This window comes from Triticum urartu, chromosome 5A (assembly GCF_056163025.1).
Source record: "Triticum urartu cultivar PI428250 chromosome 5A, HENAU_Tu73, whole genome shotgun sequence".
In the NCBI taxonomy this organism is placed as follows: Eukaryota; Viridiplantae; Streptophyta; class Magnoliopsida; order Poales; family Poaceae; genus Triticum; species Triticum urartu.
In genome coordinates, this window is record NC_141877.1 from 444,839,361 (window position 1) to 444,852,202 (window position 12,842).

The window sequence follows — 12,842 nt, forward strand, 5'->3', positions numbered from 1 at the left end:
ATGGCACGCAGGGAGATTCATGCCGGCTCCAGCGGCGACACCGCACTCGCAAGGTTGAGTGGCCCCGAGGGCGAGCTTGGGTAGGGGAGCGCCAGCAAGGATGAGTGCTGATGGGAGCGGCGCACGTGTAAGGTGATGGGTCACCTGACAAGAGAGCCCAATTGGTCAAATACTGCTTTGATCTTGTCCAGGTCAGCAAATCATGTGAGCAAACCCAACTAAACGGTATTTGATAGATTAGGTGGTTAAGAGAGAAAACAATGGTCAGCTGGTCATATGAATCATTCAATTTGTTTAGAGCAAGTGCAATAGTGCATAGTCAGCCGGCTGCAAGGCGTTCCACGTCAGAAAAAATCAAGCTGGAGGGGAGAGAAAGTAGGAGAGAGAACGGAGCGGGCGCTCCGTGAGTCGCCCGGCTACAGCGCATGCAATAAGGAAACATTGGATATAGAGCCGTCCGATAGTGTTGGTGCTTTTCCACACACAAGCGCCGATACACATAGTATTGAATGTAATCCCGAAATCACTAATTGAGAAGTACTCATTTCAAAGATTTCTATCCCCAGATTGCGACATGTGGCGCACTGCATGTGCGTCGCTTGTCGCAACCTGGGAATTTTCCTTTTTTTTCTAGATCCGTTTATTCAAAACATTTTATCTCTTAAACCATGCGTCCAAATCTCGAACCATTTTCATTGTTGGATTCCTCGCGTCGAGATCTTCAAAACTAGATCCCACATTGATAAGTTTTGACGAACTTTTTCTCATAAAAAAACCGAACCAGGAGCATGTTATTTTTTCCCTTTCTGAAAGCCGTTCCCGAGAGGCACAACCATGCTTCTCACGGTAGCAAATCCGTGTCTCTCGAAGAAGCACAAAAAAACATGTATTTTTTTTCGTTTTCGAGAGGCACGTCCATGCCTCTCACGGAAGCAAAACCGTACCTCTCATGTAAGGAAAAATATGTGTTTTTTCGTTTCCGAGAAGCAGGGCCATGTCTCTCGCGGAAGCTAAGCAATGCCTCTCACGAAAGGAAAAAAGAGAGATAATGCTTTTTTTTCGTTCCCGAGAGGCACAACCATGCCTCTTGCGGAAGCAAAACCGTGCCTCTCACGAAAGGAAAAAAAAGAAAAAAAACACATTTTTTTGTTTCCAAGAGGCATGGGCCTCTCGCGGAAGCTAAACCGTACCTCTCATGAAGAAAATAAATAAAGAAAACACGTTTTTTTGCGTAAAAATAATTTTTTGAAATTTTTTGTCGAAAAGGTAAGAAAACCGGTGAAAAACTGAAAAAACATCTAAAAAGCCAAAAATGCGTGCCAAAAAATAATAATAAATAAATCCCATAAGAGCGACGAGAGTGCGACACGTGGCAGCCGCTGAGAGCGCCCCACTCCCGAAGGAGTGCTCCTCAATTAGTTGCTCTCATGTAATCCATTGTAGCGACCCGACCCGAATGGGTCACGTCTATGTGCTTAAGTGTCATCCCTGGATTGGTATGCTGACACACACAGTACTCGAAGGATTTATAACAGAGGTAAATCACATGTATAAAGTAACGTAAATACTATTACCTCAATCCATATAGCGGAAGCAACAAGGTTGTGGATTCCCATCAACACCAACGGCAAAGTTGAGTGTAGAAATCGTAACCCTAACGTATCACTTACTCGTCGTAAGATAATCCTGCAACATGAGACGTTGCAGCCCGGAACGGGTCAGTACATTGAATGTACTGGCAAATTCACACCATAGAGAATGATGAATAAAGACTATCACTACATGCATATTTGGCTGGTGGAAAAGCTCTATGGTTATAAGGTTTTTGCGTAAAGCCAATTTTTCCCTACTGCAAAGGAATACATTTTAATTAACTATCATGGTGGTTGTTGAACATTGAGAATGGTTGACAGCATTCTCAATCCCAATTAAGTAACATCATTAAACCCAACAATATTCATTTAAAGTAACATGATGAGATCAACAGGATAATCCAAGAACTAAACACTCAAGATGTCCATAACCGGGGACACGGCTAATCATGATTACTTTATACACTCTGCAGAGGTTTGCACACTTTTCCCCACAAGACTCGATCGCCTCCGTTGGATTTCTCGCACTACATGGTGTTTGAGAAACGGATGACCGAGACACACTCTTTCAGAAGCGCTAGCACCTTACGACGGATAGACCAGTACACCTACTTTCCCCTACATCTGCTAGTCTACCCTATAAGAGTTCGCACAACCTAGTCAACTATGCCAGAGCCCATAATGGCTTGTGGCTGCACACAGAAGTTTCTAGTATGAATAATCTCATGATCCCTTTGGGCCTGGGTGGCGGTCCAAATAAAAACAGGCAAATCCTGGAAACCCCAGGTGCCTCAATCCATCCAGATGTGTGTTAGGTTGCCACATTAGATAAACCCTTAATTATCAATCTCACATCTGTCATGGATATCACTCACCCAATCCACGTCTACTAGCATAGCATGGCATAATAAGCAAACGTAGAAGTAACTCCCAAAGGTTTGATAATAAACAGGTAATAGGTACTACCTCATATACTTCCCATCCCACAATTTAATTAGATCCTAATCATGCAATGTGTGAGGATTGATCTAATGCAATAAAACTGGGTATGGAAGGGGATATGATCAAAGTGTGAACTTGCCTGCAATGTCGATGAAGATGATTCGCACTCAAACTCTTGATAGATCTACTCGTCACACTCCGGTCAATCTATTGTAAGCAAGCAATAGTAACCACACATAAGCAATCACTCAAAAGACCAGAAAGATCGAAGAAGTCAATTCGGAAAACATCAAAACCAAGCAAATAGCTCTTGCAACATAAAACAATTTCTAATAGTACCAAAATTATGTGAATTTGGCCTTATCAGAAAATTTAGGTCAAGAGCTTCGATTTGCAAAAAGAATCAACTCAAGCGGAGTTACGGATAAAAAGATATGATCAAAAGAAGTTTGAATTCAAATCTGATCTAATTCAAATTTTAAAATTTTCAAAAACATGTTTGAGTTGGATTACTGGATAGAGGAGATCATAACGAAGAAGTGGGCGTTGGTTTCGTTGGATTTGGACTAACGAGTAAAAAGTTGTGCTTGTTTGAAGTATAGGGACTATTCTGTAAATAAAGTATTCACATCTAGGTCCCTAGCCGAAATTACAGAAAAAGAAAAAAAACTAAAAGGTGAACGTTCGTTTTCTATACCTAACCAGCGAACGTTCTCTGAATAGATCAATCTAAAAAAAACTAAACCGTTTTTTAAACGAAAACCGAAATAAAGGAAAATAAACCGGACCTGGGCGGTTTTATACCGGTTCGGGGCGGTTCTTCGGTGAGGAACCGGCGGCGGATCTCCGACGAGGGCGGCGCGGCTCCGGCGACTGCGAGGAGCGGCGACAGCGGCGGGTGGCGGCGCGGCTAGGGCGGGGAGCGGCGCGGGGCGAAGCAGCAGGCCGGCGACAGCAGCGGCGGCGGCGCGCGGCACAGGGCGGCGAAGCGTGCAGCGGCGGTGGCGAAGTCCGGCGAGGCGGCGCGATTCGGCGGTGCGCAGCGAGAGGAGAGAGAGGGAAACGGGGCCGGGGCGGCGCCCTTTATAGGAGGGGAGGGGAGGAGGACTTGGAGAAGGGGGCGAGGAGGAGGCCGGAGGCGACACGGCGTCCATGGTGGCGGCGGCGCTCCCGTGCTGGCTCGGGAGACCGAGCGGAGGTCGGGGACGGGGCGACGCGGGCTGGGCCGCGGCCTGCTAGGCCGGCTGGCCTGGCGCGGAGAGAGAGAGAGAGCAGTGCTGGGCTTCGGCCTGGCACTGTTCGAAGAGTTTTTTTAAAACATTTTTCACAGGCAACAAAAACAAAAACAAAAAAAAATTAAAAATAAACTAAAATATTATATAGGCATATAATATATCAAAATTTTCAGAAAAAGATTTTCTACAACATGGACATTTTTATAAAATCAAATAAAATCCAGAAAAATTCAAATAATTCAAAGAGTGATTCTGCTCTAATAAAATCCAGTAAAAATCATTTTAAAAATACCAAAATGATTTCAAATTAATTTCTCTCCAATTTTCTATTATAGGGAATCATGTTACCCTATTTTCCATGTATTTTGTTTTTGGAGAAAAATAATTTGAATAATACTCAATTAAATCCAAATTGAAAATAATTTCAAAAAAACTTTGAAATTGATCCTTTGAAACTCCCAACTCATATTTCATATAATTTGAAGAAGTTATTTTATCTTCTCTCGTGAAAATCATTGAGTTGCATAAAGTTTCAGAATTGAATTATTTCAAAATGAATTTCAAATATTTCCAAATACCCTTTCGTTTAATTTAATGGAAGAAGTCATATCATCTTCACTCAAGGGTTTTGTATTTGAAAAGAATTTGAATTCATGGAGATCAGAAAGCAAATATGAAAGTTTGGGAAAGTCCTTTTATTCCCTCTCATTTAACTTTCAAAAAGTTTTAAATTCACTCACTTTCAGACAATCAATCAAACAATCAGTCAAATCTATCTATTTATTATAACATTCCAAAATTTAGAATTTTGGGATGTTTAAATCCAAAAAAAAGGACCCCCGTCGGTATTGGGCTTTGGCGTGTGGTTGCTATGCTAAAAGGCCTTTGCACCTTAAAAAACCGGAGAAGACCGGTTTTGGTTCCCGGACGGACCGCCAGTCCGGTTCGGACGTGGAGAGCGAACTCGAGCCTCGCGGTTGTCGGAAAAGTCGGGGCGGCATAAATTTGCCAGCGCCGAGACACCCGGTGTCTACACAGGACAGGCCACGCAGGCAGGCCTCGTACGAGCCGTCCGATCCGGCCTCGCCTCCGACGCGCCCATCCGAGCCCTTCATCCCCGAACACCGGCCCCACAAAGACCTCAATCCGGCGCCACCTCACCCGTCTCCTCCTGTCGCCTGGGTGCAGAGTCCCCTCCTGAATCCGGATCGCATCGCGCGCTCCACCGTGCCGCCTCGATCGCCTCCTCCTCCGACGCCGGCGACGCCGACGCCGACGCCGGTGCGGCTGGCCGGCACCAGGAGGCGACCTGCCCTCCAGTTTCTCGCGGCGCGGCAGTGTTCGCGAGTGATCCGCCGGTAAGCGCCGCCTCTGCTTGCCGCTCCTGCCTTTCCTTTTCCTGAAGGCGAGGCCGTCCTTGGAGAGATCTCGGGACTAGGGTTCTCCGTCTTTAGCTGCGAGGATTTTCGGTAGTGTCTGGTGGGCGGGGCCGGGAAGCAATTGCGATCTCGAATATTTTGCGGTGGTTTTGTCATAGAAGTAGAACAAGTCGAAATCAACCCTGGCCACTTCGCTAGTTTGTGATAATTTTGGGCTTCCTGGGTGCAATTTTGTGCTGCGGGTCACCACATTCGGTTATTTGTTTGATACGAATGCAAAAAGGTTCGTGTGATCGTTTCGTGCGGCTATTTGGAGTCAAGTTTTATAAGTTATGTATAAACCGGAGAGTTATCAGGAGCGATCGATGCTGCTTGAAGGGTTGGCGTATTGATATTCGAAGTTGTACGATCAGGTTGAACCATCGGTTACACTACTGTGTACTGCCAGCAACTTCGTTTTGGTGAAATAGGATTCTAGGAATGTGCAACATTAGAATTTTGATGTAGAAGAACTATTGTATCAGATAGTATTTGAGCAGATTGGATTGAATTGTCTTTCTGTGGTGGTTTTCGCTTGCTTATGCTCAACTGACTTTTCACTTGCTATTGATCTGAAATTTGCAGGTTGGGTACCATTTCACTTGCGGAGGCCACCTGACACAGTTATCTTAAGACTGCTGTATACAAAATGTCTGAATTTCTTGAGCTTGAGGCTCTGGATGGGATAAGGATGCCATGGAACGTTATTCCAGGCACAAAGGAGGATGCTGTGAGCTGTGTCGTCCCTGTTTCTGCCATCTATACTCCTCTCAAGTCAATTCCTGATATGCCAGTAGTGCCATATGCTCCCCTTCGCTGCCGCATGTGTCGTTCCATCCTCAATCCCTTCTCCAGAGTCGACTATAGTGCTAAGATCTGGCTCTGTACATTCTGCTTTCAGCGCAATCAGTTCCCTCAACACTATTCCTCAATCTCAGAAAACAATCTTCCTCCAGAACTCTTCCCTCAGTATACCACTATTGAGTACATATCCACTGCAGAAACAGGTCCTGTAATGCCTCCTGTTTTCATCTTTGTTGTGGATACTTGCATTATCGAGGAAGAAATTGGTTATTTGAAGTCTGCTCTGGCACAGGCTACTGAGCTATTGCCAGATAATTCCCTTGTTGGATTCATTACTTTTGGGACATATGTACAGGTATAGTTCTGTGTTTACTCATAATGCTCTGTCCTTAAATGTTTTGTTCTGTATTCAATGCTTTATTTAGCAATATATTTTCAATATTGGTGCATGTAGGTGCATGAATTGGGTTTTGGTTTGTTGCCGAAGTCATATGTGTTCAAGGGAACAAAGGAGGTCAGCAAGGAACAAATATTGGAGCAAATGTGCTTCTTTGCAGGCAAACAAAAGCCCACCACAGGGGTTATAGCTGGAACTAGGGATGGTCTTTCATCAGAGAGCATCTCTAGGTTCCTTGTGCCTGCTTCAGAGTGCGAGTTTGTACTGAACTCAGTTAAGAATCGATATCATTCAATAGAAAATCATATTGTCTATATAACTGTTCTTATCCCAAATTTTTAATGTGGCAAGTCCATGATACAATGATTATCACTGTATGTATAGGTTATTGAAGAGCTGCAAAAGGACCCTTGGCATATTCCAGCTGATCAACGTGCATCAAGATGCACTGGAGCTGCATTAAGTGTGGCCGCCAGTCTCTTGGGGGTTTGTGTCCCTGGATCAGGTGCTAGGATCATGGCATTTGTTGGGGGTCCATCTACAGAGGGACCTGGTTCTGTAAGTCCAATTAATATTGAATAATTGCCATCTTTTGAGCTATTTGGTTGTCTATCATACTATCACAATTATGGGTTCACATGTTTAGATGTGAAACTGGAAAGGTTCTTACTCTTGGAGCACCATCCTTTCCTCATGTTCTAAGAAACACTACTATTTTATATTTGAACATTAAGTCATTTTTGCATGCTCTAGCATTCCACCTTTGCTTTGTGACAAAATACTATTGTTTCTTTTCTTGAAAAGGTAAACTCATGTTTATCTCACTGTTTTCATTGGTTTTAGAGCAAATCTCTGCACCAAAAGCTCCCCTATTGAAGGACAGCAATATGCACTGTTTTCTGCCAAATTGCTCTGAGTACATATGTTGATTATGCTTGGAACTTATCTTATCTATGATTTACATATATCACAATAAATTGTATAATGTATACATATTCTTTTATATGATTCTTGTGTAATGTGATGAGCGTTCTGCAAAATTTTCAGATTGTATCCAAATCCTTAACAGAACCAATTCGCTCACACAAAGACCTTGATAAAGACTCGGCTCCACTTTTTGATAAAGCTGTTAAGTTCTATGATCAGATTGCTAAGCAGCTTGTGCACCAAGGACATGTGCTGGATTTGTTTGCTTGTGCAGTCGACCAGGTCTGTTGCTTATTTTATTTATACTCCTTATTTCTTGTATAGATGTTGTATTAGTGCAGTTCAATCTGTAAACTGTTTCCTAGCATATACAGCTACTTAGATTTGTCAAAATTATATTGAGTAGAATTGGCATCATAAGTACTTCTGTATCATTGCATTTATAATTAGAAAAAGGTATGATCAAAGTTGTGTACTGGAGACAACGTCTATATTAGTAAGTTTCATGCACCAACCAGTAGAACCAAAAGTCTGAACTAATGAAGAAAGTTTGCACAATCCACATATATTTCAACAGATGTCTATAATGACAAGCAAAAGAGAATGGAGAGGGTACTAAGTATGAGGCCACACATACCCTTGTATGGATAGAAATCAGCTTGTCGAATGCGTTCTCTAACTCTTTCACCCTTTTCTCCTTGATTTTGCAGCTATTACTATGAGAGGTGTGTAGCTAGAACCGTTGATTATTGCTTACGTGTCTAGAATTTGTAGTTATTTAGCTGTTGCTTGTGCTGAAAGTCCATATCAATATCACATATCTATGTTAGTGCGTCAGATATCAGCCATATGCACAATTCTAAGACATGAACTAGATTCCTGACCAACAGCAGTATCACCATAATGCAAATTAGCAACCTTTTTTTTAGCCAAATGGGTCCATTTTATGTAAAGCAATAGCTGAGCTATTACTGTGTATTTGTGTGAGTTGTATGCTAGTGAGGGACCTCAACACAGGTACTATATCCAATGTTTGCAAGTAATAAAATGTAAGAAACACTTAGTTGCTTCTAGTGGCTGTGTAATAGGACCACAGAGTTGATAGACAGTCAGTTATGAAGGGCATGTCCACGGTCATTGTGTGGTACTGCACATGGCATTTAGTTATTTATAGTAGTAGTTGCTTATTCTCTAGTAAGATGTTGCTGTTGTGGATAAAAAATGCTCTCAACTAACTGTTGTATCAAAAACTGATTGAAAACACGTGCTTTTGAAAAGCTACTACACTGCCTAATGAAGCCATGGAAACTCACCTTTGTGTCCACTATTTGATGCGTGGCTTAGATGCATGGTTATTTTGTCTGAAGTAATATTTTCGTTATGCTTGATTTTCAGGTTGGTGTTGCTGAAATGAAGGTTGCAATTGAGAAGACTGGGGGAATTGTTGTGCTTGCTGAAAGTTTTGGTCACTCTGTTTTCAAAGACTCGCTTCTTCGCATCTTTCAGTCAGCAGACAACGGCCTTGGATTATCATTCAAGTAAACAATTATTTTCTCTTGCTCTTATTTTTATTTTGTTGGCAAACTGCTGCCTACCTCTTTTTCACCATAGTGTGAAGGTTCCTCGTTTAAAATTTCCATACTATCCTATAAAGTCGTACATGTGCCAGTGAAGCTTTCAAGGTAGCTCAGCTGCTCTGCTGCATATCAAGGCCACCCGGATCGACCCTTGTACCGAAGATACCATAAATGAATCTAAAATTTATCAATCAATCAATATAATACACCCAATGTTTGTGTGAAGGTGACATCTTTATTTGAATTTTACATTAATATTTTTGAATTGCCTCAACAGTGGTATTCTCGAGATTAACTGCTCAAAAGATGTAAAGATTCAAGGCATTATTGGGCCTTGTTCTTCCCTGGAGAAGGTACAACCATGTTGTTAACTTTTTAGCTGTAAAGCGTATACAATGACAAGACTGCAATTGTGTGCCGTTCTAATGTTGCAGTTATCGTATGCAGAAAAGTCCTCTGTCTGCAGATACTGTTATTGGTCAGGGAAACACCAGCGCCTGGAAGATGTGTGGTCTTGACAAGAAAACATCGCTTTGCTTTGTATATGACATCTCAAGAAAAGTTGGCCCAGATACAGTCGCTCAGCAGACAGGCGAACAGCTCTACCTTCAATTTGTAACCTAGTAAGGAACATTTTTTTTCCTTCTCAATTTTCCAAACAATCTGATTCTGCTTTAGATGTACTTACCTGGCTGACTTGAGGGTGTCACATTCAGTTATCAGCATCATGAGGGCCAGATGAGATTGCGAACTACTACGATCTCCAGACAATGGGCTTCTGGTGCTGCTACTGTGCAGGCTAGTTTCTCTTATCTTTGATCACTTTGCTAATCATGAATTATTGATGACACTTCTTCTAGTGAGCACAATTCTTTTTTGGCATTGAAATATTTGCTGTTCCTTATTAGAAGACTCTGTACAAGGCGCAAAAGTACAATCCACAAACGGTGGCCAACGACTAGACCAAATAAAACCATAAAAAGTACAAAAACACAACAACAAAACTGAATGGAAAGCTTAACTTAGCTACCTACAATAAAATTGCAAAGGCTAAAAGAAAGAAAGAAGAGGAGGCAAGATCTATGTTCAGAAAACAGCCATATTGTTGCTCATGCCAGTTCCTTTCGAATCCGACGGGTTTTCTGGTGTTTGCTTGTTATTCTTTTGAACAAAATACTTATTTGTTTATTAATAAACTTTTTTCCTGTTTCAGGAGCTGATAGATGGCTTTGATCAAGAAGCCGCAGCCGCAGTTGTGGCACGCTTGGTCTCATTTAAGATGGAAACTGAGGTACATCCATGTGTTTCAAAATTAAATTAAATAGTTCGCAATATTACTCCATTTTTAGAATTTACAAATTGAATGCATTTCTTACTTCTGCCGATATGGATAATTTTTTTAGCAGTATTGTTCAGCACTTGAGCTGTAGGCAGTGACTTGGCTGTTGATGTCACATAGATTATCTGAAATAATTCAGGCCTTAAACGATTATAAATTCAAGTTATAGTTCCATATTTATGTAACACTACCTTATCTGGATGTTTTCAGGCTGATTTTGATCCAATAAGATGGCTTGACCGTGCTTTGATACGTTTATGTACCAAATTTGGAGACTATCAGAAGGAAACACCCTCATCTTTCAGTTTGTCTCCACGTCTATCAATATTCCCCCAGTTTATGTTTAACTTGAGGCGTTCTCAGTTTGTCCAGGTTGAGGGTTCTGGCCTTTCTTCATTAAACAATGCTACAAAGATGGAAATTTACATTTTGACATACTGAATTGCTTACCTTAATGCAGGTTTTCAATAATAGCCCCGATGAAACCGCATATTTTAGGATGATGTTGGAGAGGGAAAATGTGGGCAATGCAGTTGCAATGATTCAACCTTCACTTATATCCTACTCCTTCCAATCAGGGCCAATGCCTGTTCTCTTGGATGCAACTGCAATTGGTCCTGACAAGATCCTTTTGTTGGATTCTTATTTTTCTGTCGTCATCTTCCATGGGATAACCATTGCACAATGGCGAAAGGCTGGTTACCAAGATCAAGAAGGCCACGAGGTAATTGTTTGTCAGCTATACTGCAGAATAATGTTGGTTTACTGAGATGCACACGAGTCTAGTTCATCGATCATGAAAGACTTCATCCAGTGTGCCTTCCAGTGCTTAGTCTTGCGTCTTGCATGATTTTCAGGCGTTTGCCCAGTTGTTAAAAGCTCCACATGACGAATCTGATGCCATAATCAAAGAGCGGTTTCCTGTGCCCCGTTTGGTTGTTTGTGATCAATATGGATCTCAGGTAATTCTTCTGCACTTGTGATTTTATTAGTATTGAAGGAATAGATAAATATCATTTTCGTCTGAACCTGCAGGCTCGATTTTTACTGGCAAAGCTAAATCCATCCGTGGCATATAACTCTGACAACCCTGCTCCCGGAGGAGACGTGATATTCACGGACGACGTGAGCTTCGAGGTGTTCATGGACCATCTCCAGCGGTTAGCGGTCCAATAGGGAATACATATATGACTCCTGAGGAGAGCAATTTTGTGCCAGCAAAGCAAAGCAATCATCTCTTGTGGTGTACAATAAAGAGGCATTCTTCGTTGGTGTTTATCGTTCTTGTTACTTTGTATTGTGTCGACCGGCTTTGTGCTTCGGTTACAGAAGTGTAAAAAGGCGCATGCTATCTTTTTTTTTTTTGCAATTCAGGAGCTCTATAGATTACTCAGTCGTAAAACATTTGCGGGTAATACAATCACGGAGAAAATTTGGAACAAAGTTGATCCAAAGACATCTCCGACGAACCTCACTAGCTTGATGACCACAGAGATGAGTCGCCATATTGGCTTCCCTGCGAACAAAAGATATACCAAAACTAGCAAAGTTCCTGCATAGCTCCTTGACCTCCTGCATAGGACATGCAATATCAGCCCTTTCAAATGCTTGGGTCTTCCACAAGTTGACAACTTGCAAAGCATCAGTCTCGATTTTGATCCGCTGCCATCCCATGTCGCTCGCTAACCGGACCGCATCACGAATTGCATATGCTTCCATCATTCTAGCAGAAGCGGCAAATTCGTACCATCTGGATTGTGCCTGAATAAGGTTCTCATTTGTACCACGAACAACACATCCGGTACCCCCATGACCTGCAGCCTCCCCATACTGAGCATCCACATTCAGTTTTAGAACATTTTCATCCGGTGGCTTCCAGCAAGTCTGCACCCGCAGACTAGACTTTTGTTGTTCCTTCCCAAGTTGTGATAAATCTACTGCAATATCTATTGCCCACTGGATAGATTTTGCAATTGATCGTCGTTGCTCCCCATGTCTTCTGGCATTGCGCTCAGACTAAACTGACCATGCCCCGCATAAGATCGTACATGCTGAAAAGTGATACACCTTACCTCCCTGTATCATATCAAGGGGCCATGAATCAGGATGAAGATTTGGAATTTTAATCCCAGTGCGTACCTTCATCTGCTCCCAGAACCTGCGAGCCCAATTGCAAGTGAATAGAGCATGGTATGTAGTTTCTTCAACACCACAGTCCTCACAGTAAGGTATTTTCTCAATATGACGATGTTGCAGCACAACCCGACACGGAATAAAGTTGTGAATAACTCTCCACCAGAAACATCTTACTTTGGGAGGAACCTCCATTCGCCAAAGTATCTTAAACGCCTTATAGTACCCATTGTCCGAGCCTGACGCCTGGGTCATCCTACCCTGTTCCTCAGTCAACAACTTATAAGCCGACGTCACAGAGAAAATGCCCATCTCATCAGGTTGCCATGCCCAGAAATCCTCTCCCGCATTGACTGGAATTCGCAGGATAGCTTCAGCATCAATCACAGTAAAATTAGTTCTCACACATTCCTCATCCCATGTTCTGCTATCTACATTCAGTAGCTCATTAACTCTATTAACTGCAGCAAGAGGAAGC

General features: G+C 42.3%; 1 protein-coding gene across 1 annotated transcript; it reads left to right on the forward strand.

The window, feature by feature from the left end:
• The first annotated feature begins 4,923 nt into the window (after positions 1 to 4,923).
• LOC125509574 (protein transport protein SEC23 C) lies at positions 4,924 to 11,674 on the forward strand. The gene is made up of 14 exons (XM_048674566.2): positions 4,924 to 5,127; positions 5,773 to 6,346; positions 6,446 to 6,661; positions 6,773 to 6,946; positions 7,436 to 7,597; positions 8,711 to 8,853; positions 9,170 to 9,245; positions 9,340 to 9,515; positions 9,609 to 9,690; positions 10,106 to 10,183; positions 10,442 to 10,603; positions 10,692 to 10,955; positions 11,089 to 11,193; positions 11,267 to 11,674. Exons 2-14 carry the CDS (start codon positions 5,837 to 5,839, stop codon positions 11,405 to 11,407), a joined length of 2,289 nt encoding a protein of 762 aa, XP_048530523.1. The 5' UTR covers positions 4,924 to 5,127; positions 5,773 to 5,836; the 3' UTR covers positions 11,408 to 11,674.
• The last annotated feature ends 1,168 nt before the right edge of the window (positions 11,675 to 12,842 follow it).

Coding starts and splice junctions, on each gene's coding strand:
- LOC125509574 (XM_048674566.2), top strand. CDS start 5,837: ATGTCTGAATTTCTTGAGCTTGAGGCTCTGGATGGGATAAGGATGCCA. Junction 7,598..8,710: donor TTGCTTGTGCAGTCGACCAG/GTCTGTTGCTTA, acceptor CTTGATTTTCAG/GTTGGTGTTGCTGAAATGAA. Junction 10,956..11,088: donor AAGATCAAGAAGGCCACGAG/GTAATTGTTTGT, acceptor CATGATTTTCAG/GCGTTTGCCCAGTTGTTAAA.